The sequence below is a fragment of the Maniola hyperantus genome, chromosome 9 (genome assembly GCF_902806685.2).
Source record: "Maniola hyperantus chromosome 9, iAphHyp1.2, whole genome shotgun sequence".
NCBI lineage: Eukaryota > Metazoa > Arthropoda > Insecta > Lepidoptera > Nymphalidae > Maniola > Maniola hyperantus.
The window spans coordinates 2,401,459-2,428,112 of NC_048544.1; the positions used below are offsets into that span (position 1 = coordinate 2,401,459).

The 26,654-nt window shown below is 37.8% G+C and overlaps 2 protein-coding genes across 3 annotated transcripts in view; both read left to right on the top strand.

Moving 5' to 3' along the window:
- The window catches only part of LOC117985109 (uncharacterized), a 205,196-nt gene that overhangs the window by 11,120 nt on the left and 167,422 nt on the right, over positions 1-26,654 (top strand). For both annotated transcript variants that reach the window (XM_034971792.2, XM_034971794.2), the window contains exon 2: positions 24,599-24,815. In XM_034971792.2, the coding sequence (XP_034827683.1) occupies positions 24,725-24,815 (91 nt within the window). In that variant the 5' untranslated portion in view covers positions 24,599-24,724. The remainder of the gene's footprint in view (positions 1-24,598; positions 24,816-26,654) is intronic.
- The window catches only part of LOC117985573 (uncharacterized), a 240,469-nt gene continuing 230,879 nt past the window's right edge, over positions 17,065-26,654 (top strand). The window contains exon 1 of the mRNA XM_069501026.1: positions 17,065-17,080. The gene's annotated coding sequence lies outside the window, so the exon portion shown is untranslated. The remainder of the gene's footprint in view (positions 17,081-26,654) is intronic.

Below are 26,654 nucleotides of genomic sequence, written 5' to 3' on the forward strand. Positions count from 1 at the left end.
AGAGGCTAATGTAAATAAGATTGCTCCATGTCTGTACTACTTATCTATAAATACCCTCAAAACAAAATATAAAACATACTTTACTACCTATATGCCGGCATCACGCAACAATCCGGCGTCCTTGTCACAATAACTAGCCAAAAATAGGTTACATAATGGGAAATAAGTATGGGACGACAATACGGCGTAACCCATAAATCGTACCGTAAAGAATATACCCCATAAACATTTTATAACCCATTTGAGGCACGCACATGCCACCCATTTATTATCAAACCGAGTTAGGCATATAATGTTGGCAATTTTTGAACACATGTGCGCGACTCTGATAAGAATTTTGGCTTGAATACGTCTTAATCTTGTAAGATCGTGCTACGCGCTGGAGGAATTCGTCTCCCTCTAGCCCATGTTAACGTCGAGGCTATCCAGCTCCTCGACAACACATACCTAATACGTAGTCTTAAAAGGACTAAGCCTTTTGACCTTGTGTAGTTATAGTGAATGTGTAGTGCTAGTGCAAAAGCATATTACACAATTGAAGATTATCTTAATGATAAAAGAGCGTGGATTTGACCTGCAGCTCGTTCCAGCAACGCACAAGACTGCAAATACTATTTTATACATGGCATAATCTTGTACCTATATCAAATATTTGAAAAGAGCAACCGCCGAGTTTCTTGCTGGTTCTTCTCGGTAGGAAAGGCATTCCGAACCAGTGGTAGATGCATCCGACTATTCGTAAGTACTTGTAAAAGTTTATACAAATAAAAAAGATTTTTATTTTATTTATTTTAAATTTTAATACAAAGAACACATGAACAAAGTGGAAGAATAGTGCTAGTGCAATATAAAGAACACAAGAACAAAGTGTCTTCCAATAAAGTATGTTAACTATAGACTCAGAAAAGTCAATGGACCGATTCTTAGGTACATAAGTATGTGTATAAGTTTAGGTTAATATAATATTACTTATTAGCCTCTCTATAGGAGGCTAGATTGTAATGATAGTAAAGTACCAGTACTTTACGATTTAAAAAAAAATATATAATGTTGGCAATTTTTGAACACATGTGCGCGACTCTGATAAAATTTTGGCTTGAATACGTCTTAATCTTGTAAGATCGTGCTACGCGCTGGAGGAATTCGTCTCCCTCTAGCGCAGCGCTGAAGATCCTTGCTAAGAGGCTCTGGGATTAATTTTCAGGACGGGAATACGTAAGAAATTTAATTTCCTTTTTTTAGGGTTCCGTACCTCTGTCTGTCGGTCTGTCAACAAATGGATTTTCAGAAATTCCATCTGAGCGAAGCTGTTACAGTAGGTACCTTCGCGGCAGAAAATAATGTACATCGGCCTTTAGAATGGTATTTCGGATTTGTAGAGCGTTGTCTCTGTCACTACCTAAGTGACGTTTTGTCGGTCTCAATGACAGAGGCAATGCTCTATAAAAAACCGCTACCTCTTCCTAAAGGTCGATGTACATTACTTTCTGCCGCGTACTTTGCTAGCTTACTGAAATAGTACAGTAAGCGGCAGAAAGTAATGTACATCGGCCTTTAGAATGACATTTCGGCTTTGTAGAACTTTGCCTCTGTCACTACCTATGTGACGTTTTGTCGGTCTCAACGACAGAGGCAATTTTCTACAAAACCGCTACCTCTTTCTAAAGGTCGATGTACATTACTTTCTGCCGCGTACTGTACTAGCTAACTTAAATAGTGAAAACTTGATAAAAATTACCCAAAAATGTTGGCCGGCTGTACCGAATCAATGCACTTATTGGAATACGGTAGAGTGTTACGACCTTTTTATGGACTTAATACAATTTTACGATTTTCGATATGGCTTGAAGCAGAGCTAATAAACGCTGCCGAGATTCGGTGCTTATCTTTAGCGATTGCAATAAAAACTGCTATTGGATTGCTTTTAATATCGTGAATAGAATAGAACTTCATGATTTACACTCTGGAAACTGACTTTTTTACAACTCGGGGAAGTCTGCAGTTCGATTCCGAGCAAGCATTTTTAACTTGTCGGCAACCTGGGGCTCGATTGCGGTAGAATGACAGCTACAATGTCACGATCGTAATCACCTCTGATTGGTTGACACTCGCTCACTATTGGCGAATATGCATTGCTGCAACAAGATTATCATTAGTCCAGCCAATCACAACAAATGCGATTGTAATAATGATTGATGCAGGTTTTTCGGAATCGAGCGTTCATCGATGCATTAAAAAAATCCTAATCTAAGTAGCCTACTACAAAATTAATGACTATCTACTTGACGAATTATAAGCGCCGTCTCCCTACTAAAATTGCTGAGCCTCAACGGGGTTTCAATATTGTAATTATAAAAATAAAAAATAAATAAAAAAAATCACCCTATTGCATGCCCGAAAGTTGTCCATAATGTAATCAAAAGTGTGTGCCAAGTGTGGCAATTCTGAGAGGAGACCCTTTCCCAGTTGTTGGTCGGTGATGGGTTGAGACGATGAAGTAATTTAAGCCTCAATAGCGCAACGGTTGAGGAGCGGACTGAATTACGAAAGGTCAGGTTCAAACCTCTTCCGTTGCACTATTGTCGTACCTACTCCTAACACAAGCTTTACGCTTAGTTACAGGGGAAAAGGGAATATTAGTCGTGACTAGTTGGTTTGCTGGTTTGTTGATTCGTTGGTTCGACGTGATTTTTGCATGGGTATAAATAAGACCTGGAGAGTGACATAGGCTACTTTTTGTCCCGGAAAATCAAAGAGTTCCCACGGGATTTTTAAAAACCAAAACCCACGCGTCGCGGCGCGGGCTTCAGCTTGTGGCTAATAATCTTTTTATTGAAAAAAAATTAAAATATTCAATTTAACTCGTTTTGACTTTCTTGATTAACTACTGAACCCAATATAGAAAGCTGTGCGTTAAAACCGTTAAAAAGCCCTATTAAACTTTAAACTGGTTTTAGTGACATTTTAAACTAGTACACTTTCTTTTGGTACTTCATCTTAAGTTGACATTCAGAGTCTGAGTAGTCAGTTAAGATAATATAGTTCAATGGGATAACATACCAACACGATCGGGGTGAAATTAGGCGTTAGGGACAACAGTTTTACGTGCCCTCTGCAGCACGAGTATGTAACACCGCAAATGTCTCAGACGATTGGTAAACTTACTTTTTAGAACACTCATCATCATCGTCATCATCAACCAATAGACGTCCACTGCTGGACATAGGTCTCTTGTAGGGACTTCCATACGCCACGGTCTTGCGCCGCCTGGATCCAGCGGCTCCCTGCGACTCGTCTAATGTCGTCCGTCCACCTAGTGGGGGGGGGGGGTCTTCCAACGCCGCTTCTTCCGGTGCGAGGTCGCCATTCCAGCACCTTGGGACCCCAACGTCTATCGGTTGTACGAACTATGTGCCATAAGCCTGCCCATTACCAGTTTAGCTATGTCGGTTACTCTAGTTTTCCTACGGATCTCCTCATTCCTGATTTGATCACGTAGAGAAACTCCAAGCATAGCTCTCTTCATCGTCCGCTGAGTGACTCTGAGACTTTCTTATGAGGCCCATAGTTAGCGACCATGTCTCGGATCCATAATATGTCACCACTGGCAACACTCACTGTTCGAAGACTTTGGTCTTCAAGCACTGAGAAATTTTAGACAAGGAGACATCTCGAAGCTTCCTGAACGCTGCCCTACCGAGCACATTTAGAACATTTTTAGAACATTAGTTATGAAGAACTCTCAGGCATGTATTCTGTATAGTACATACGCGACAGGTCGAGATGGCAATCGGGGTATGAGGCGGGGAGGCCGTCCCGCACACCCGCAACTCAGCCGTGCTATCTCGCGCCGAGTTAGCGCGCGGGATGAAGGTGTGCGGGGCGTTCCCACCCTGATTGCCATTTTGACCTGTCGCGTACTATATATACTTCACTCTGCTCGTGAGGAGTGGATTAGGTACTTGTTTTGCGAGCACTGTACACCGCTTACGCTTTTTATTTACATTCTATGTGATAAAGGTCCTTAAACCTGAGCTTGCAGCTCCTTCAAGAGTTTACGGAGAAAAACGAAGGGAAATGCAACGTTTCACGATTACCTCCTCACGCTACATGCGCTCTTTGTCACGAGATACCCAAGTCCGTTTTGTTTGTTCTTTTTGCACTAAACTCGGCAAGAAAACGAACGGGCAAGAGCACAGGAGGGCCCTTGAGCGTTACATACACAGACTTTTTGTTAATATTTTTGCATGCATTATATCCTTCTGCTTGAGAGAGAGGAAAAGAAATACCTTTCTTACTTTATGCCATAAACACGGTGTGGGGATTCTATCAACATTTTTTAACAACTTTGCCACACAATGCTTAATATTTTGCATCCAGGTAAAGGACCGGATCATTTAGCAAAGACGTTTAAACATAGCCACTCTTGTCACGACGCAATAGAGTGCAATTCAGCCGGCATAGGTAGTTATCTTACTTTGAAAATTGAAAAGACTAATTAGGGTCATTTGGCCGGTTTGGCGACCACAGCCTGTTCCCGACCATTTTTCAGAAAACAACCAAAAATAGTTGTAATAATAACGCAGCGATCGTTCATTTTGCTGCAAGAGCATGCTCTGTCCATCTCTTTCCCTCAAGTAAAATTTGGCTGACCCAGTATTTGTTAGTGTCTCTCAGTGAGTTCTGAGACGATGATCTGAGACGGAGCGCATGTGTCGATTTTGGAGCAAAAAGTTAATAAAAAATTAGTGAGGAGGCAAACTTCAACAGTAAGTAAAACATGTTTTTAGTAAAGTTTGTGCATACTTATTGCACTTGAGGTGTTAGAGTATGATTGAAATATATCTTTGAGTCCATATTTGATTCAAAAAATGGTTTATTTAATATAAATAAAGGGTGGTCGCCAATGGGCTGACTAAAACTTAGCTTCCTTCCGTTTACGAACACATGGTCGTAAAAGAGCGGTTTTCATCGAATCTTATTTCAGCTTTTCTAACATGCAGCTTTATATGGGTGTAAATGTTATTGTTTCTTGGCATCCTAATAAACATGCTTTATTTAGATGTCAGATTGCGACCAGCAAAATATAGATAAAACCTAGAAATCTAAATGTATTAAGATAGCTAAATACAAAGTGGTCGGGAACGGATCATCTGTCGACCACCAATTTTATTACATACAAAAGTCTCAGTTTTTTGCGGGCGTATACAGACTAGTTAACGACCACGTAGTTATTTTCATTAGTTTGACTACATTTTGGTGGTCGTATACAGACTAGTTAACGACCACGTAGTTATTTTCATTAGTTTGACTACATTTTGGTGGTCGTATACAGACTAGTTAACGACCACGTAGTTATTTTCATTAGTTTGACTACATTTTGGTGGTCGTATACAGACTAGTTAACGACCAAGTAGTTATTTTCATTAGTTTGACTACATTTTGGTGGTCGTATACCTACTGATTAGCTTGCGACTATAAGAACATCAATTTAATGTCTATATTTTGGCGATCGTTTATTGATTTAATCGCAACCAGAAATATTAATGTGATGTGGCAAAAGACCTAACTATGATCGAGAACCAACTTCTTTTCTCATATACAAATGTTTAGTGTTGTTCACGAAGATTTCTGACGATAAATTGAATTGAAACCTACTTTCTTTCTTTTATAAATAATTAAGTTCGGTATGGCCATATTATTTAAACAGTAATAAACTTATACTGTTTTCACAAAGATGTCTGACTGCGTACTAACGGGTTTGGTGCTTGGTATATGTTGCATGTGTTTTATTTCTATTTACAGATGGTTCCACCACCTGAACCGAAAAAAAATAAACAGAAAAAAGCAAATGATAAAGATAAGTTGGTATGATCTATTAAATTATTACCTAGCTTACAATAATATTATGACAATGAACCATTTTGATAGAAAGATAGGAAGTCGGTATATATTACTTCTATATAGAAGTAAGATTATCAACATTTTGGTGGAGATCCGACTTCGTTGCTTATTTTTCGGCAAGGGTATGTCATGATTTCAAGAAAGTTCATCAAATAGCAGAAGCTTCTTATACGACAACTTCAGCCTCATTATTAAAATAACCACTGAAATCATTATTAAAGTATTCATAAAATAACCCACTTTTCATCAACAACTTCGTGAATATCCAAGTACCCTTAACTAACACTGTTCAGCAACGATGATTTTATGAGGTCTTATGTATAAAAATCACCAAAGGCATACATTATTTCATCACTTGTTGCAAATACCACTAACACGTTGATATTTTCTGTTTATAATATGTATATTGCATATTTTATATACAAGTTTTTTTATAACTTGCAAATACAACTAACATGGTTACATTTTCAATTTATTTTTGCAATTACTACTAATATTATATATATTACCACTAATATGATATTTTCTATTTTTTTAATGTACTTACTTTAGTAAAATGTATTTTGCAGAAGGCGCGGGCGGTATCAAAAAAGTCTACCATACGTAGTCTTTTCAACTACAAGGAAGAAAATTTAATGAAAGCAATAGAAGACATACAAAACAAAAAAATGGGAATAAGAGAAGCCTGCCGGTTTTATGGGGTGCCAAAAACGACCGTTTATGATCGACTGTCGGGTAAAATACCAGCGAGCAAAATGCCTAAAGTAGGCCCAGACCCTGTATTAGGTCGCGAAATTGAAGAAAAGCTATCTAAATGGCTTATAAACATGGCTAAATGTGGATTTCCACTAACTAAACAAGATCTAATAGAAAGTGTATCCAAAATCATTCGCGATTCTGGAATCAAAAACCCTTTTAAGGAGGGTAAGCCAGGTGATACTTGGTACCACAACTTCTTAAAACGACATCCCGAAATTAGTATTAGAGTACCAGAAGGCATTAACAATGCCCGAGCCGCAGTAACCGAGACCCGCATAAGGTCGTGGTTCAAGGAATTGAGAGATTATATGGCGTCTATTGCTGCTTTGGACATATTTGAAGAACCAGACAGGATATTTAACGGAGATGAAACCGGATTCTCTCTGTGCCCAAAGAGTGGTAAAGTTTTGGGACCTAGAGGATACAAAAACGTATATGTAATTAAACAAAATAATGAAAAAGAAAATATCACTGTATTGGTGGTATTTACAGCAAGTGGTAAATTATGCCCACCCCTTGTAATATTCCCCTACGTAAGACCTCCTAAGACTATCATTGATAATATGCCAGAATCATGGGTACTTGGACGTTCCGAAAGCGGTTGGATGAAGAGCGAAGTCTTCTATGAATATGTATGTAATGATTTGAATGATTGGATAGCCAAAAGCGGTATCAAAAAGCCTGTGATTCTATTTATAGACGGGCACAAGTCTCATATGACATACTCATTGAGTGAGTTTTGTGACCAAAATGGCATAATATTATATGCCTTACCAGCTAACACAACGCATATGCTTCAGCCGGCTGACGTAAGCGTGTTTAGGCCGCTGAAGCAAAAGTGGAAAAATACTGTAAGGAATTGGCAGGTTCGCCCTGAGAACATTAACAAAACCATTACTTAACTTAATTTTTGTGAAATTCTTAAAGAGACTTTCACTTTAATTGACTTGGACGAGACCATCAAAAATGGGTTTCGAAAATGTGGGTTGTAGCCCTTAAATGAAAATAACGTAGACTACACAAAATGTGTCAAGGACTTACAGAAACTAATAAGTCCAACATCAAATAGAGCAAAAACGGTGTATGCAAGAGATTTCGATGCAGCCTTGAAGGTTATATCATTAATCCAGACAGACTTGGCCAGTCGAAATATTGAAGTAACGCCTATTCTGGAAGAAATTGAGAAGGCTAGAGCAAAATTCATCGAAAATCGCCGTTCCAAGTCAAAGACGCCTCGAACATCTGCAACTTCTAATCAGAGTTCGAGCATACTTGAAGACCTCGTGACTCAAACGAACTGTGCAGTTACTCCAGACAATTTAAACTTTGATGAGCCTGGAATCGTGCCACAAACTACTGCTTGTTCCAGCCTGAATAATCCCTCTAATTTCAGCTCAAATATTAATATTTTTACACTACAAGCTCCAAGTTGCAACCCAAATATTGACACTATTACGCCACCAGCTCCTGCTTCATGTTCAAGCCCGAATATCAACATTTTGACCACAGAATTAATTACTGATGCTGCAAATATAAGTTTACCTCAACCTGGCTCATATATATCTTTAGACGATATATCGGTTTTGCCATTTTCTGAACTCGAAATATCACAAACACAAAATGACATGTCTTTTGATGATATCTTCGAAAAACATTTACATTTTCCGGAGCCACCAGCACCAAAAGATAAAAAGATTGGACCTAAATTACCTAGTGCAATTTCTTCTAAAGCTTGGAGAGCTTATTACCAAAAAAAAGACCAAGATAAAGAAAATTTAGAAATGGAAAAAAAACAAAAGCGACAATTAAAAGCAGAAGAAAAAGATAGGAAAGCTAAAGAAAAAGAGAAAAGAATAAAGAAAAAAAGGACAGTGGTGAAGAGCACCTCAAAAAAGGAGGTTTTGCAATGCAGCCAATGTTATGAAGACTTGATAAGCGACGTTGAGGATGATTCGGAAAAAAATATCGGCTGTGATAAATGCGTCTGCTGGTTCCATCTAAAATGTACAATGTTGGAACAAGTTCCATATATTGAAGCAGCAATATCGGATTACATATGCCCATTTTGTATGCAAGATAATAATAAGTAATTTATATAATAATATAATTTTTTATTATATTAATATTAATAATAATCATAATTAATTACTTTTGTCCATTATATTCTAATTTCGATAAAAAAATTATTGCTTAGTTATTTTTGATAACATATTGATTAATAATTTATAGAAGAAGTAAATAAACGTGATATTTAAAAAAAATCATAATTAATTATGTTTTCCCACTATCTATTTTCGATACGATATTATTACTTAGTTATTTTTGTTAGTTTTTTTGATAAACATATTGATTAATAATTAATAGAATAAATAAACGTGATATCAGAGAAAATATTGTTATTTTTATTTTTGACTTTAAATAAATACATCGAAAGCTCCTTTTTCAGTGGCATTTAAATGGTCGTAAACTGACGAAAGTGTGGCCGTGAACTAACGAAGAATGGTCGTAAACTGAAAAAAACGCCCTTTTCGATAAATCGGAATATTGCTAATAATAGAGAAATTAAAATGCTTAAAACATATAGTGATTAATTTCTTTAATGCTTTTTTTATCGATTTAAGTTGTAATATCGGCTAAAAAGGTATATTTTGAAGAGCTACGTAACTTTAAAGACACCAAGTCGACTAACTGGTCGTGAAAGGGCCGAGTGACCCTATATGTTCTTTAACACATTTTTATTTTTTTCGTGTGATGTAACCAAAATATTCGGTTTTCGGATTTATTCCTTTGCTTGCGCTATAAGACCTACCTACCTGTCAAATTTCATGATTCTAGGTCAATGGGTACCCTATAGGTTTTCTAGACAGACGGACACACAGATAACGAAGTGATCCTATAAGGGTTCCTTTTTTCCTTTTGAGGTACGGAACCCTAAAACGTAAACGCGGACGAAGTCGCATGCATCAGTTAGTATGATGATAATGTAACACGTTTAGTAGACACGAGGTTTAAAGGCAAAGGTTCTTTGTGAACGCGCTCGCTATAAGAAAGACAGGGTAGCGGCGGTGAGATGTCTGAAGCACCCTTGAAATTATACAGGTGAATGGGGTAGGGATGTGGTAGCGGTGTCGATAGTTTTAGTTTTTAATTAAATATCACTTGCTTTAACGGTGAAGGAAAACATCGTGAGGAAACCTGCATGCTTGAGAGTTCTCCATAATGTTCTCAAAGGTGTGTGAAGTCTACCAATCCGCACATGGCCAGCGTGGTAGACTATGGCCGAAACCCTTCTCACTCTGAGAGGCGATCCGTGCCCTGTAGTGAGCCGGCGATGGGTTGATCATGATGATGATGATGAACTAGCTTTGTAGGGTTGCGTAACAGAAGGGTGTCAACGGCATCCTATTACTAAGACTCCGCTGTCCGTCCGTCCGTCTGTCCGTCCGTCTGTCTGCCAGCGAGCTATACCTCGTGAATAGGTAGAGACTCTCTACCTATTCACGAGGTATAGCAAAGACCTGAAATTTTCACAGAATGTGTAGGAATTTCTATTGCCGCTATAACACCAAATACAAAAACTTTCAAAATTGCTGCCATTGAAATTAAAATTAATAAATTAACAAGTGTTATATCTTGTTCGATGGTACGGAACCCTTCCTGGGCGAGACCGACTCGCATTTGAGCGATTTTGCTTTTTGATATTGCATAGTGTTCAATACACTTACTTAATTACCTACTACCTCGCACCGGAAGACGCAGTGTTGGAAGACCCCCACTGGGTGGCCGGGCGACATCAGACGAGTCGCAGGGAGCCGCTGGATTCAGGCGGCGCAAGATCGTGGCGTGTGGAAGTCCCTCCAAGAGACCTATGCCCAGCAGTCGGTTGATGATGATGATGGTGAATTACCTACTAAAATATGCACTAAAATACGCCTGCAGGTCTTGGGATCTTGTTAAATAAATAGTATGATCATAAGTTTTATCGATATCGATTGTTGCACGATTTTACACACCACTAAGTTCTCGTACTAAGGGCAGACTTGGTCTCGCTGAAAAAAGAATAAGGTTATGAGGTCGCGACGGTTTTCGGTAAACGTCCGCGGGATTTGCATTTTTTTATAACTACCCGTTTAGGTTCTTTTTTGTATCGTGGACATAAGTAGGGCTACCACTTACATTGGGGTCGAGTGGATCAGTCCACGACTGTGAAGTTAACATTATAATATGTTACGGTTACTGTTAAACTTTGATCACTAGTACAAAGGAAAGTTGGTTGCACAAGTCAATCTAATATTGTATACTAATACTAGCTTCTGCTCGCGGCTTCGCCCGCGTGGCCTACAGGAAACAAATGGCATTTTTTTTTCAGAAACAAAACATTATAACATCAGGACGCGCACCACGAACAGCACCGAATAACACATATAACCTTCCAATCCCCATTTCATCCCTTTAGGGGTTTCATAGTCGTTTCTTAGCTGACACCTAACCTCAAGAAAAAATCTACTTTCCAAATTTATTACAAACTTTCATGCCCTATTTTACCACCCTTATGGGCGAATTTTCCAAAAATCCTAAAACATGTATTTCTTCATTTGTGACCGAAAACCCAAATACCAATTTTCATGCAAATAACTTGAAAAATGACTGACTTTCATACAAACTTCCATCCCCCATTTAACCCACTTAGGGGTGGAATTTCGAAAAATCCTTTCTTAGTGGATACCTACTCTTTACAAAGAATAGACCCTCCAAATTTCATGTCTTTAGGACCAGCGGTTTAGGCTGTGCGTTGATATCTATGTCAGTCAGTCAGTCAGTCAGTCAGGACTTTGAATTTTATATATATAGATTATAAATGCGAAAGTGTGTCTGTCTGTCTGCTAGCTTTTCACGGCTCAATCGTTCAAATGATTTCAACGAAATTTGGTACAGAGACAGTTTGCATCCCGGGGAAGGACATAGGCTACTTTTTATCCCAAAAATTGAAGAGTTCCCACAGGATTTTCAAAAACCTAAGTCCATGCGGACGAAGTCGCGGGTATCATCTAGTATTTATATATATGTATACAGGCTGTAACCAGAACGCTAGCAAAAACTTAGCGTTATTGTTATACTACCTAAACACAATCCAATACCAAATTTGCTCCTATGAGGGTGACATGTTTAGGTTGTAAACAAACCCTCTATAAAAATCTAGAAAAAAAAAATAACCATTTGCCTCATTTTCTAGTTTTAGTGATTTAGGAGTTTTCAAACCCGCAATGTATAGCGTGCAAAACTCGGGTCAATGCCCCGCCTACGACGCGGCTTAAACTACTGGACAGATTGGGCTGCAATTTGGTATATTTACAGATAACTATTATGACATCCTCTAAGATAAGATTTTTGAAAATTCAACCCCTAAGGGGGTAAAATAGGGGTTTGAAATTTGTGTAGTCCGCGCGGACGAATTCACGGGCAAAAGCTAATAATGAATGAACTACGAAAATTGTAATACTTACCAAGACTTGTATTGTTACTGGAATAAAATGAGCACTATTATTTTCTAGATACCTAATTATGTCTAAGTTAGTAATTATGTATGTGTTTCCTTTGTGTTATTACAATTGGCTGTGGCGTATCGTGCTTAATTAATGCCTTTCTATTATTGGGTCTTTGTGAAATACCTAAATAGGTAGTTGTATTTGTCGGTTGGTGGTACATTTTAGCTAATTCTGTAACCTAAACTAAATTGACGGGTCTAAATCCAATGCTTTCCTTTTCCGCATGGAGCATTGTGAAAAGGATAGCGTTAATCACTACCCCTATTATAAATGCGATAGTGTGTTTGTTTGTTCGTTTGTTGGTTTGTCCTCAATCACACACAGTTTCTAAATCCCATCAGTTTAGGTGGTCAGCTCCCGTGCAGCATCAAGATTGAGGAGTTGGAATCCAATTTTTTATGGAAAGTCGCAAAGTTTCTCTACCAATTAAAAAAGAAACTACGCAAATCGGTGCAGTAATCTCGGAGATCTCGGTGTACATAGGTAGAAAAACAACTCCTTTTTTTTGAAAGTCGGTTACAAAAGTAGCCTATGTTACTCTCTGGTTAATCCTGTACTTGTCTGTGAAAGTCTCTTCAAAATTTGTTCAGCCGTTCCGAAGATTAGCCCGTGCAAACAGACAGGACAATAATTTTAAAACGTTTGATTCAGTTAGTAAAGTTCAAATAACCATATTATTATGAGCTTAATATGAGGAAGTTATTTCGAAATTACAGACAGACACTTAAATTTTTTTATTAGTATAGATGTATCAGGGACAACGTTCATCCGTCACTGACCTCGCATCTCCTAAACAAGGTATTGTGTTCTAATCAGCCCCCCAATTGTGTAAGAATAACCATTTCATGGCTATCGCAATCGTCAAGATTTCTGCCTTCTGATTGGCTGTGAAAAAATGTAAACAGCGAATCAACCAATCAAAGGGCAGAATCTCTTGACGATTGCGATAGCCATGAAATGGTTATTCTTACACAATTGGGGGGCAGATCTAATAAAATTTATAGTCCTTGCTATAATGTACCTATGTCCCGTATTTATGTCAATTGATATTGACATACGATGTTAGTGATAGGGGATGAATTAAAAATCGATTTGGGATCCACGGGGGGATGCTTTTTAGCTGATTAATCCTACGTCATCAATCATGTAGTGTCAATTTTGTTGAGTGTTTAATAAGGTAGGTAATGTTGATAATTGACTCCTGTCCTTCATAAATATCCATACTAATATTATATATATGCGAAAGTGTGTCTGTCTGTCTGTCTGTCTGCTAGCTTTTCACGGCTCAACCGTTCATCCGATTTTGACGAAATTTGGTACAGTAGCTTTGGTAGCTTGCAACCCGGGGAAGGACATAGCCTACTTTTTATCCCGGAAAATTTAAGAGTTCCCACAGGATTTTTAAAAACCTAAATACACGCGTACGAAGTCGCGGGCATCAGCTAGTAATGTATATAAATAAATAAACTAGCTGCCTCGGCGAACTTCGTTACCGCCTAACAGTCGATTCTTTTTTAGGATTTTTTTAAAAAATTTCACTCCGTAAGAACCATCCTCGTACTTCAAGGAATTAGCGAAATCGGTTCAGCTGTTCTCGAGATTTGCGATCAGCAACACATTTAGCGATTCATTTTTATATATAGAGAAGATAGTAGATAAACGACTTTCGGTGTTAGTACAGAGTCGCATATAAAAATTCTTCGGACACGTCTCCCGGCGCGAGAGTGACTCCATCGAGCGCCTTGTCGTGCAGGGCAAGGTGGAGGGGCACCAGAGGGCGAGGAACGTCGCCCATGCGATGGACCTACCAAATTAAGTCTGCTGTGGGCGGCCCATTGCACGAGTGTACCAGGCTGTCGGCTAGCAGGAAAAGTGGCGAATGCTCGTGAGGCGTATAACATCTGCCCTCGAAAACGTTGCTTCGTGGTGACCATGACCACTCTGCCAAGAGTACTACGACGAAGAAGAAGAAGATAAACAAAAGTGAAATGGCATCTTATAGGCTAGCGAGCTCCAACTTAGACCTCATCGTTTGCTTTCTTTAAAGCGCAAGCCTGTCCTGCAATAAAAATCCGGCCAAGTGCGAGTCAGGCTCGTGCAATGAGGATTCCGTACTACGGTCGTATTTTTTCGACATTGTGCAGGATAATTCAAAAACTATGATACCTACATAAAAATAAATAAAAATCTGTTTTAGAATGCACAGGTGAAGACCTTTCATATGATACCCCACTTGATATAGTTATCCTTCGTCGAAAATTAAAAATACTTATTATTAGTTTATGACCACAATTTTTTTTTTTGTGTGATGTAACCACAAATTCAAGATTTTCAGATTTTTGCCCTAATACCAGCTATAAGACCCACCTACCTGCCAAATTTCTTGATTCTATGTCAACGGGAAGTACGCTGTAGGTTTCTTGACAGACCGACAGACATACAGACAGACAAACAACAAAGTGATCCTATATGGGTTCCATTTTTCCTTTTAAGGTACGGAACCCTAAAAAACCGGCCAAGTGCGAGCCAGACTTTGCCGTTATCAATATCGAACAAAACGACTTTGCTTAGAACGTACATAAGTTTTGAAAAGTCAGAGGCGCGTGCGCCGTGCAAACAGACAGGCATATCTGCTACTTACAATTTTGAAAGTTCTATAGCCATAATATTATAATATTTTCTTGAGAACGACCCATTTTGTTTATTACCCGACGGTCTTTGAAGTGTCACCGCCTCCCAGTTGTTTAGATTTACGGCCATCTTCTCGGAAGATGATCAGAGAGACGTTACGGAGAAAGTTACGGAAATAATATGACTTGCTAACTGTGGAGGCAAGGCTCCTCACGCAAAATGGCTAAAAAACATGCGAATTCTAAATTATACATGTCTCACACCCGGCTTTACTCATGTGTTTAGTCGACGTTAGCCAGACTAGTTTTTTTTTTCGAACACATTCGGGGTCCTTTTTCACTCACAATAGTTTAAACGCTAAAATGCGAATTCTAAACTTGATTACACCTTTTTTATTTTTAGGGTTACCTTGACAGGGAAAATGGAATCCTTATCACTTCGTTGTCTATCTGTCATTCTGTAGTGTCTGTCAAGAAACCCGATTCTAACTAAGACCTAGAATGAAATGAAATTTGTCAGGTAGGTTGAAACCTACAGGGTACTTCCCGTTGACCTTGAAGCATGAAATTTGGCAGGTAGATAGGTCTTATAGCAGACGTAAAGGGAAATATCCGAAAACTGCGAATTTGTGGTTACCTCTCAAAAAATAAATTAAAGTGTGTTTTTACGCACGTTTAAAATACTTGGATACAACTAAACGCGCGCAGGATTCCTTTGTTTGAAAAGGTTTTTATCTTATTGTGTAGGTAAGTGAAAAATAGAGCTCTAATGAGAGTCTAATCCTCCTCGATAAACATTGTCGGCTTGAAACAGATGATTTTCGGCATGACTGCAGGTCGTGCACATTATTTCTATCCGAAGGAAAAATTATATTAGTTACTTTTAAGCAATATCTCAGGACGCAAGCTACGAACGAAATCGCTGGAAAAAGATAGCCAAATCAGTAGGTACCCATATTATAAATGCGAAAGTGTGTTTGTTTGTTGGTTTGTCCTTCAATCACGTTGCAACGGAGCATCCGATTAACATAATTTTTTGCATGGGTTAGTTAAAGACCTGGAGAATGACATAGGCTACTTTTTATCCCAAAATCAAAGAGTTCCCACGGGATTTTTAGAAACCTAAATTCTCGCAGACGAAGTCGCGGGCATCAGCTAGTATTTTAATAAAGAGTAAATACTTATCTAATGTAATTAAATACTTAATACTGAATCTTCTTTGAACCATATCTCTGGAACCGTACATTTAAGACGATGAAAGAAGCCGACAAGTGAAACGAGCGACGGGAGAAATGGAATAAAAATATACTCGTAAATAAATCATTTTGTTGACTAACCGTGCTTCTTTATGCGGACCACCTTTATCCTGAGAAAACTTCTTTAACAGGCACTTAATGGGCAGACTTGTGTAGGGCTAATATGAGTTTTCCGATCTTTTTAACCGACTTCAAAAAAAGGAGGAGGTTCTCAATTCGTCGGAATCTTTTTTTTTTTTATTTTTTTATTTTTTATGTATGTTCCCCGATTACTCAAAAACGCCTGAACCGATTTTGAAAATTCTTTTTTTGTTTAAAAGGGTATACTTCAAAGTTGGTCCCATTTCAATTTGGTGAAGATCTGATGAACATCTTCGAAGATAGATACTGGAACTCCTCAACGGATAAGAGTAAATTGTTCGCGATCAGTGTAATAGCTTAGTAAACAGTAGATTTTTAACCAGTCATAGCATAATTCCATGGGGCCACTAAAAATTGTGAAATAAAATTTTTTTACAAAAAAAATAAAAACCGACTTCGTTACATAAACACTAAAAATTGAAAAATAATTTAATTTATTACCGAATATATTATGTATACAAGAGTTAATATAGTTCCATAATAATATTTTTTGGGGTCGGTGCCAATGAGGTGCCATTGTGGAGTCCCATAAAAATATGAAGTCCAGACGATTCGCGCAGCTAAAGCTAATTGGCACCGGCACCAAAAAGTATTATTATGGAACTATATTAACTCTTGTATACATAATATATTCGGTAATAAATTAAATTATTTTTCAATTTTTAGTGTTTATGTAACGAAGTCGGTTTTTATTTTTTTTGTAACCTTTACGTGCGGCGAAGCTGAAGTGGCAATGGACAGGGCACATAGTTCGAAAACCCGTTGTAGTCGCAACACAGGGGTCCCACGAGTGCTATTTGTTATTTCGATACAATTTAGCCATTGACTGCGATCTCACCTGGTGGTAACTGACAATGCAGTCTAAGATAGGCTAATTTGGAAGAATAGCGACCTCGCACCGAAAAATGCAGTGTAGATTGATCGTTTAAAAATGTTCGTGAGGGTAGTCTAATTCTAATTGGCCCTATGGCCTATAGTAACCTTCCAGAACTTTGTTGTCGCGTGTATCATGACTGGGACCTCTACAAAGAATGTTCCACAGTTTCAGTAGCTTCTACTAGACTAGAGATTTTGTGTACCTACAGGCAAGTACAATGTCAATAGAGAAATATTATTCTGAAAATAATAACTTAAAACTCCCCTCTTGACCTTGAAACGTCGCATTACCAATTTTTTTTTGCTATCTAAGTACATATAAAAGTGTGTGGATGTTTCCAAATTATTTATGAAAACTGAGTAACTGTCTCCCACGGGCTGACATAATAATGTAGAAAAATGGCTTTTCGACGACGAGAAAATGTTTTATACTTTTAGGACGAAATTAAAAACTTACAGAACATGTGCATAATTAAAATCCAAAATGCTTCTAAGACTAGGTATTGTTTTTCGTGATCTAAGTATTAAAATATTAAAATATTTCTGCCTACGGCGAAATGTGTACCTAGTCAGTAGAATCGCAATTTAGAGATCATACAGATTGGAAATGGCTGTCGCCACGCCAGTCGCCGTGGACGAATTGCCCCCATTTTTTTTTTTTAATTCTGATACAAGTTAGCCCTTGAATGTGATCTCACCTGTAGCAAATTGATGATCCAGTCTAAGGGTGAGATCTATAGAGCGCACCCTGACTTCGCTTAGACTTAAGACAGAGTTTTTTAACTCAATCTGAGTTGATGTTGTTTTATTTGCTCAAGTAGTAGCTTGTCATGTGTAACGGAAGTATCTTTCCCAGATAGCAGAAGAGAAAAATATACCGACAACTAGCTTATGCTCGCGACTTCGTCCGCGTGGACTACACAAATTTCAAACCCCTATTTCACCCCCTTAGGGGTTGAATTTTCAAAAATCCTTCCTTAACATCCGCTAAGACAGGATTTTAGCGGCATCCGCCTACGTCATAATAGCTATCTGCATGTCAAATTTCAGCCCGATCCGTCCAGTCGTTTGACACAGGTCCAGTTAGTCACCTTTTCCTTTTATATATTTAGATTTCCTAAATAATAACAATAAGCTGTGATAGCCTAGTGGTTAGGACGTCTGCCTTCTAATCGGTGGTTGCGGGTTCGATCCCGGGCATGCACCTTTAACTTTTCGGTGTTATGGGCGTTTTAATTAATTAAATATGAGGAAACCTGCATGCCTGAGAGTTCTCCATAATATTCTCAAAGGTCTGTGAAGTCTACCAATCCGCACATGGCCAGCGTGGTAGACTATGGCCAAAACCCTTCTCGCTCTGAGAGGAGACCCGTCCTCTGTAGTGAGCCGGTGATGGGTTGATCATGATGATGATGAACTAATAAGATAACATAGCTGTAACTTCAGAGTTACATTCTTTTGAAAGTTGTTCAGCACTGAGACAGGCTCTGTAATTATTATTTTACGGTACTTTTTATAAAACATGACCTCCGAAGACTTGCCTCGGGTCACATAGTGTACTCAAAGACGCTTGTTTGTTACTTACTTTCGCCTTTGTCTTAATATGAAGACCGTAGTTATGTACATAGAACAAAATACAATATAAAAATGTAACTTAAAACAAAACAAAATAAAAATGTAACTTAACACGGGTCTCCTCTCAGAGTGAGAAGGGTTTTGGCCATAGTCTACCACGCTGGCCAAGTGCGGATTGGCAGACTTCACACACCTTTGAGAACATTATGGAGAACTCTCAGGCATGCAGGTTTCCTCAGGATATACCTACAATCTACTTACTCCTAATCTTATTATGTGGCTTTAAAAATGTGATGGAATTTCAAAGTTCAACTCGCAAGCGTGGAAAGAAGGATCTGGCATAACGGACTGTCGAAATGCAGCAGACACCCAGGTGGTGTGGGTGAAATTGCTCACAGTTCTATAGCTTTAACCATACAAAATTATGCCTGCCAATCTGCAGTTGGCCAGCGTGGTGGACTACGGCCAGACCCTTCTCATACTGAGAGGAGATCCGTGCTCTGTAGTGAGCCGGCTATGGGTTGATCATGATAACGATGATGATAAAAGTATTTAATAAAATTTTTCACAGAAACACACATTTCAATAGTACAAAATACTTAATTATTAATTTTGTTCTCATCGCCCCGGGGCGGTACAGATGGAACAAAAATACAGAGAAAACGGAGAGTACAATAATTACTGCATTAGGTTTATAGTGTGAGAGATTGCGTCCCAACGGATCCACAGGGAAAACTGATCTCAGAGGGCGCCACAAGAGATCCGGTCAATGTCTAAATCAACATTGTTTGTTTGCTAGCCTTGATAACAATTGTTGATATCGATACAATATACCTACTCGATTTTGTGAATTATTTAAAAAGAGTGATACCAGTAGATCGATTTCGTAAAACTTGCATCAATCCTTATTACAATCTCAATTGTTGTGATTGGCTGAATTTGTGCTATTCTTGTTGCAACAATGCATTGCAGCCAATAGTGAGCGAGCGTCAACCAATAAGAGGTGATTGCGATCGTGACATTGTAGCTGTCATTCTACCGCAATCGAGCATCTGGAGGCTCGTACAATAAAATTATAACTTTTGACAGCTCAGTATAGCCGGTTCCACAGAATAGATATATACTACCTCTATAGCCGGTTGGCTTATGTGCCACCTGTCGGGATAAAATGGCAGTGTGGATCCCCATTGTTGGTGTTATATAGGATCAGTCTACTGTTTAGATAGGTCCATATTTTTTGTCAAACTGCGTTGCGTGTTTGTGCGACAGATAGCGATATTTTACATCTAACCAAACGTTTTGGAATTCTTTAAAAATCTATCCTTTACAGTTTACACATTTTTGCTAAAAATCTGTTGCGTCATGGCCCCTTAAAGCCTTGGCCCAAACCTGCTGTGACTTCTTGTAATCCAAGACCTGAGCCTAGTGTAACTTTTCAAGTTAACGGAAACTGCTTAAATCTGTCATTTAGTATGGACGGAAAAGTTTTCTATCCCTTTCCCGTTCATATTCAATAAAAGATTTACACTACGGCTTCTGTATGAGGCACACCGCTCGTCACAATGCCTTGAAGGCATGCGTTTTCGTTAGCAGCAACCGTGCTAAAACTGAAACGCTGTTTTGTAAGCATAATCAGCTCTTCTTCTTCTCGAGTTGATGGTCACCTCTAATACGGGCAGGCCAAAAAGCCGCAACCGCGATAGCTCGATCGGTAGCCTCGGGCACGCAGGGCAACTAGTCATGTGCGCAATGGTCTGTCTCGGATGACCGCAGATGCACTCTGTATCGTGTCCAGAGATGAAGGATAATTAGGTAAGTAGTACGGAGTTTTTGAAAAAGAAAATAAAAAGAGAAAAGAGAACACTCCCACGCTCAATACACTAAACGCTCAGTATACCTAACGTATATAGAGCATTTATAAAACACTAACTATACAATGGTCGCTCCATGAAAAGAACACTAAGGGCCGGTTGTTTCAAACCATTGGTCTCCGTAAGATACGTTCGTTAAAATTTAACAGACGTAGACGAACTTTAACATCTGTTAATTTAAGTGCGTTGCTTCAATGTACAAAAAACTGTTCGTCATTGTTATTTTGGTTGCGAAACTAACCCTAAAAATTAACTTACTTCTCCGTATCCTTTTTTTATTTCATTTTAAGTATATTAAATTATATACATAGCTGTTATTAATATTGCTACTTCGCATTTTAAACACTTTTTCTTTCTTACAAATTCTCTTTCATCTTCAAAAAAACTACCATTAAAAGCTTTGAATTAAATTGATTCCATTATAATTTGTAAATAAAATATTCCGTTTGTAAGAAGTATGAAGTTACGAACTGATTTGACGATCACCAATGGCGCCAGCACTGGTTAACGTAAACGTAACATTTTAACGAACGTTAGCGCTAATAGATGCTGAATCAACGCTTTTTCTTTACTTACGTTCGTTAGCGCCATATTTAAAGGTTACGTGTCCGTCAAAGTTTGTTGAAACAACCGGCCCTAAGTCCACCTGTCAACAGCGGACAGGCCCTTTCAAACAGTACCCTTTGAAACGGTTCATTCAACTTAAGATTTCGTGCACCGCCTCCCATACTACACGGCGATGTGCTTTTGTAGAGTAATTTGATATTATAAAATGTAGTATCCTTTACACTAATGCTTTGGAAGCACTAATAACCTGTGGAATAGGGTTGTCAACATCTTTATAACAATTTATTTTTACTCGAGCGTTATGACAATGAGTTTAGAAGTAGTTTCGTACTTCCTTTACCTTTAAAATTGTCATTTTGTATAGAAACATTTAAATATTTTTTAGATGATAAGTTTATATAATAAGATGATGTGCGCGACTTCGTCCAGGTTCATCTTCATCTTCACTCTCTGGGCTGGTTTCCGCACGTTTTCGTCTGTTGTACGTGCATTGGCCCTCCCCGCTGAAGTCTTCACTCCAGCCATCCAATCTCGTTCCATGAAGTGAGGTTGAGGAACCCAAATGGCGTTCGCGTTGTTCTGCCACGCCCGTGCACTCAAGAAGCACTGCGTCGGTGTTTCATCGACCTCCATGCAGGCCCTGCACAGAGGATTCTCGGTGACACCTATAACGAAAATGTGTTATGAGTCCCACCATCTTCCTAAGTTTACCTCTGTCCAGGCGGAGTAGTTTGCCGTTTGTCTATGTAAGGGAAAGCCTCTTTGGCTTGTCTGCAGTCTGTTGTGTTTGCACATAGTTGGGAATGCTCATATAGTGTTAGTTCATGCAACCAGCTGCGTTACCGCGGTAGTTTGACAGCTACAGTGTGACGATCGCAATCACCTCCGATTGGTTGACGCTCGCTCACTATTGGCTACAATGCATTGTTGCACAAATTCAGCCAATCAGAACAATTGAGATTGTAATAATGATTGATACAGATTTTAGACAATCGCCCGACAAGTTTAAACTCACTGAAGGCTATGGGTACGATAGGTTCCAGCACTGTCATCTTCAATTTTGTAGCCTTTCGTGCTAGTGCGTTCGATAATTCTTTCGTGTAATTTTTCGGTTCGGTAATTTTTGCGTCCGGGTTTTTAAATTTCGCGTGGCAATTCATTGAATTTCCACCATGAAATGTATCTATACGACGTCCGTCTGTGTATGTGCTAAATTTAGTAAGGATCGGTTCTGCGATTGAGCTGGAAAAAGATAGCAGACGGACAGACACTTTCGCATTTATAATATTAGTGTGGATTGTAGGTACTTAAATGATATGCTTTTGGTATTGGATTACATCATTTATCGCTCCTAGATTAGCATAACGTCCCACTTGTCATAAACTAGACGTCATATTATCAAATCCAATATGGTGGAATTGACAAAAAACATGATTAAAAAAAATTAAGTATAGGTTGACCAGAAGATGAAACTCCAAAGTTAGCAACATTCATAGAGATAGTATACATTGAACTCTGTGAATATCCTATGTACATAGTACTCTGCAGAGTACAATGTACGTAGGATATTCACAGAGCACAGTGTTGCAACTTTGGAATTTCCGTATTTTCTGATCTACCTATAGCAAAACCGAAATTAAGTAATTTAGCTGCTAAGATAAAACAGCTCATAAACCATTAAACCTACCTTTCATCCTACACTATGTTATGTTATCCTTTTGTCTAGGATAAAGTAATTTGATATCATAATATACTTAGTGCAACATCATCTAAGCTAATGCCTCTTTTGAAGTAGAATGGGGTAGGGTTGCCTAGCATTAACTTAATAGTCCTCAAGATAAATGTGTCTGTCTGTTAGTTAGTTTCCTTTTCATAGCTAAACAGCTAAACCGATCTTGATGTTTGATACAAAGATAAAGTAACATGCTGCATAATATGGATTTATTTTTATATTATATTATATAAAAATATTTATATTATATTTAAATGTATATATTAAACTAATTAATTTTTTTAAATATTTTAACTAATCTGACAGGACACCTAAAGATTTGAAAAATACATAGCTTAGTTACCTATGTATTTTTCAATTCGGAGATTATATAAAGTTGCTTATAATTAACTATTTAGTATTTACTATAGTTAATATCTAACTAGTTAATATTTGTATAATTTTTCAGTCTCTACAGCATTGCGCTTTAGTATGGGATGAATGAGATTTGATATTATTATAACATGTAAGATCTTTTGTGCTAATGCTAATACTGCTCTAGATTTTCTAAGTAATATAAGTATAACCTGCGGATAGGGTTGTCACTGCTCAATATCTTTATATCAAAATAGTTAGTATATCTAGTAGGTACTTAGTTTTAACATTGATCAAAGTCCGATATTTGTGATATTTTTAAAATGATCCTTATTTGACTCGGATTGATTGACTTCGGATTTTTTCTAAATTAAACATGGTTTCTAAGCAAGAGCCCTATGTTGTGCCGTTTATTTTAGAAAAAGATAAAAATAAAGATTCGACTACGCTAATTATAAAACTGCGCAATCAATAATTTTTCTAATAACTGTTTTTACTTACAGGTAGATACTTACTTAATTTATAGTCATCAATTCATGATTGAGAGCGTTTTATTTTAACTAACAAGAAATCGAACATTTTGCTGTCTCTCTCTATCTCTATCTCTTCTCTATATTATATAAAAATGAATCGCTAAATGTGTTGCTGATCGCAAATCTCGAGAACTACTGTACTGATTTCGCTAATTCTTTTTTCATAATACTTCTTGAAGTACGGGGATGGTTCTTACCGAGAGAATTTTTTTTTAAATTTCCTGAAAAAGATCGACTGTTAGGCGGTACGAAGTTCGCCGGCAGGTAGTGATAATAAAAATACAAAAAACTAGTAAGTAGCAACCCTACGACATGCATTTTCCTGTGCAAGTTGATGCCCTTTTGTATTCTCGGGATAAGAGGGTAATTTGAGAGATCAAGCCAATATCAGATCTCGGATACCCAATTATCTCCAGCTAATGTATGCCGGCGGCATTTTCTGTCATAATTGATAAATAATACTTAAGTTTTTTTATGACTCAAACTCAATACCTTGTCTTCCCATATTCACACAAACTATGACTAAAACTCAAACCTTGTCTTCCCATATTCACACTAATAAATTATTTCATTTCATTTCAATACACACCTAAATCCACGTTGTCGTAGTCGAGGGCATAATCTATAGTTGTGGTAATTTTTTTTAGAAGAAAAATGATTTAGAAGAATAAAAACGCATATGGTATGGCAAGCAAAGCAATACCTTGTAGCCTCTGTGAAGCATGTACTAGAAATTGCACACCCCTGCTTACATTGTTACGCCAGAGGTCGACGACATTTTTATTACAAAAATGTAGCTAGAATATTTTCTTAAAAATATCAAATAAATAATGTGTATTTTCCTTTTGTTACAGAAGCCGGACCAAACGGATGAAGTCACAAGAACAAATCCGCACTAGGACTTTACAGAGACCAAAATTAAAATCCCCAGTATTATGTGATAGTGTAGTGGTAGTGTTAGTGTAGTGCGACGTATAGAGATGGCCGCGTTCAACATGTTCCGCATCAGAATCGGCGGCCTGGTGATGAGGGTGGTGCTACTGTTGACTCTAGCTGTGTATTCTTCTTACGGTAAGTGAATTTATTTAACTCAGCAAAATAATCACAGAATTTTTTATAATTCTCATATTTTGAGAATACACTCGACGTATCAATGTTTTTTAAAATCGATATTCGTATGATTACTGTCTCTTCTTTCGTTTATTCGATTGGATGCATTTGTCGAGTAGCACGCTTAGGAGGGGACATAGAGCTTCCCGTATTCTGTACGATACTAAACAAATTGTCTGTTTGATTATGAATCACACAAACAACAAAAATGTTGTCCATGTTAAAAATAAATTAATCATTTGTTAGTGATTCTTCTTCTTTTCCTGGGTCAAACACGTGGTGGAACACGTCAAATTGCGTAACCTCTTTCAAACGTAAACAACTTCATTCTTCTCTCCTCCTCCTCCCTCCTTGTTCCTCTGTTTAACAACTATTTTAAATTATGATTTCATTAAAAATTTACGTCAAATGCTTATAGTTCATTTTATCACTTTCATCCTAGCTTATGCTCGAATATAATAAAATATATGCTATCGAAATCCTATTTTACCCCTTTAAGAGTTAAACTTTCAAAAATCCTTCCTTAGCGGATGTCTATGTCATAATAGCTACCTGCATGCCTTTCAGCCCGATCCGTCCAATAGTTTGAGCTGTGCGTTGATAGGTCAATCACCTTTATTATATTTAGATTTTTTGACCGTGTGGTCTGGTACTTTAAAAAAGGAAACGTTGCATGCAGCCTCTTTCTCTTGCTTGCTTATTGGATGCACAGTTTCATAATAAAGTCGTGTATTCATGAGTGATTTAAATTTTATTTTTGCTCTCGAATATGGTGTGAAATGAATAAATTGGGAACATCTGGACCAATTTGATATTCATCGTGAAGTCGTATAAATCCGAACACTCATTATGATTTCGACCCGAAAAAAGTGGTCTATACACAAAAAATATTTTTTATAAGCACTCCACGGTTCGATGCACACTCGCTCAAATTTATCTTTTGACATCATATTAAAAGTCTAAAGAATATTTAATAAAATTATTTCATACAAAAAATCTATTGAAAAGTTTTAGCAGGATTTTTAGAAAGTTAAGGAAAGTTAGTAGGGTATTCCACTTTGATCAACTGAGTGATAAACCTAACTACCGATCACTGATTTAAGTGGAATTAAAAGTGGAATTATATCACCTGAAGATTACCGTAACAGAGGAGCCTTTAGTGTTTCCTATTTTATATATTGTTCTTATTCGGGTAGAACTATAATCCCCAGTATTAATACTGCAAACTATTCCTGAATCAGCACTTCGATTGCGGGAAACCTGCATCAATCATTATTACAATCTCAATTGTTGTGATTGGATGAATTTGTGCTATTCTTGTTGCAACAATGCATTGTAGCCTCATTGTAGCCAATAGTGAGCGAGCGTCAACCAATCAGAGGTGATTGCGATCGTGACATTGTAGCTGTCATTCTCCCGCAATCGCGCAGCTGGTTTCTTAAATTTTATAATATTTTTGAATTTTATGCAGTTCTTAAATTTTATTATGAGTGTACGTAGTTAAACTTTTAAACTGATATCCAAAAAGTAGGAGGTTCTCGATTCTGCGCGTCTTTTTCTAAGTAACCTGGAAGAGCAGGGGGGTGGACCAGCTTCCATAATGGGTTATGGATCTCGGGAAGGCCTGTGTCCAACTTGGCCGCATGTACATCAAAACATCTAGTTGACTTTCGCGAGTGTACTAAATATTTTTGTCGTTTTAATTTATTACGGAGTTAGTTTTTGTCCTCCTTATGGATAAGAAAAATATGTTTAGGCGAATGGGGCCGAACCTTCCGAAGGTGATAGTTAATTCGGTGA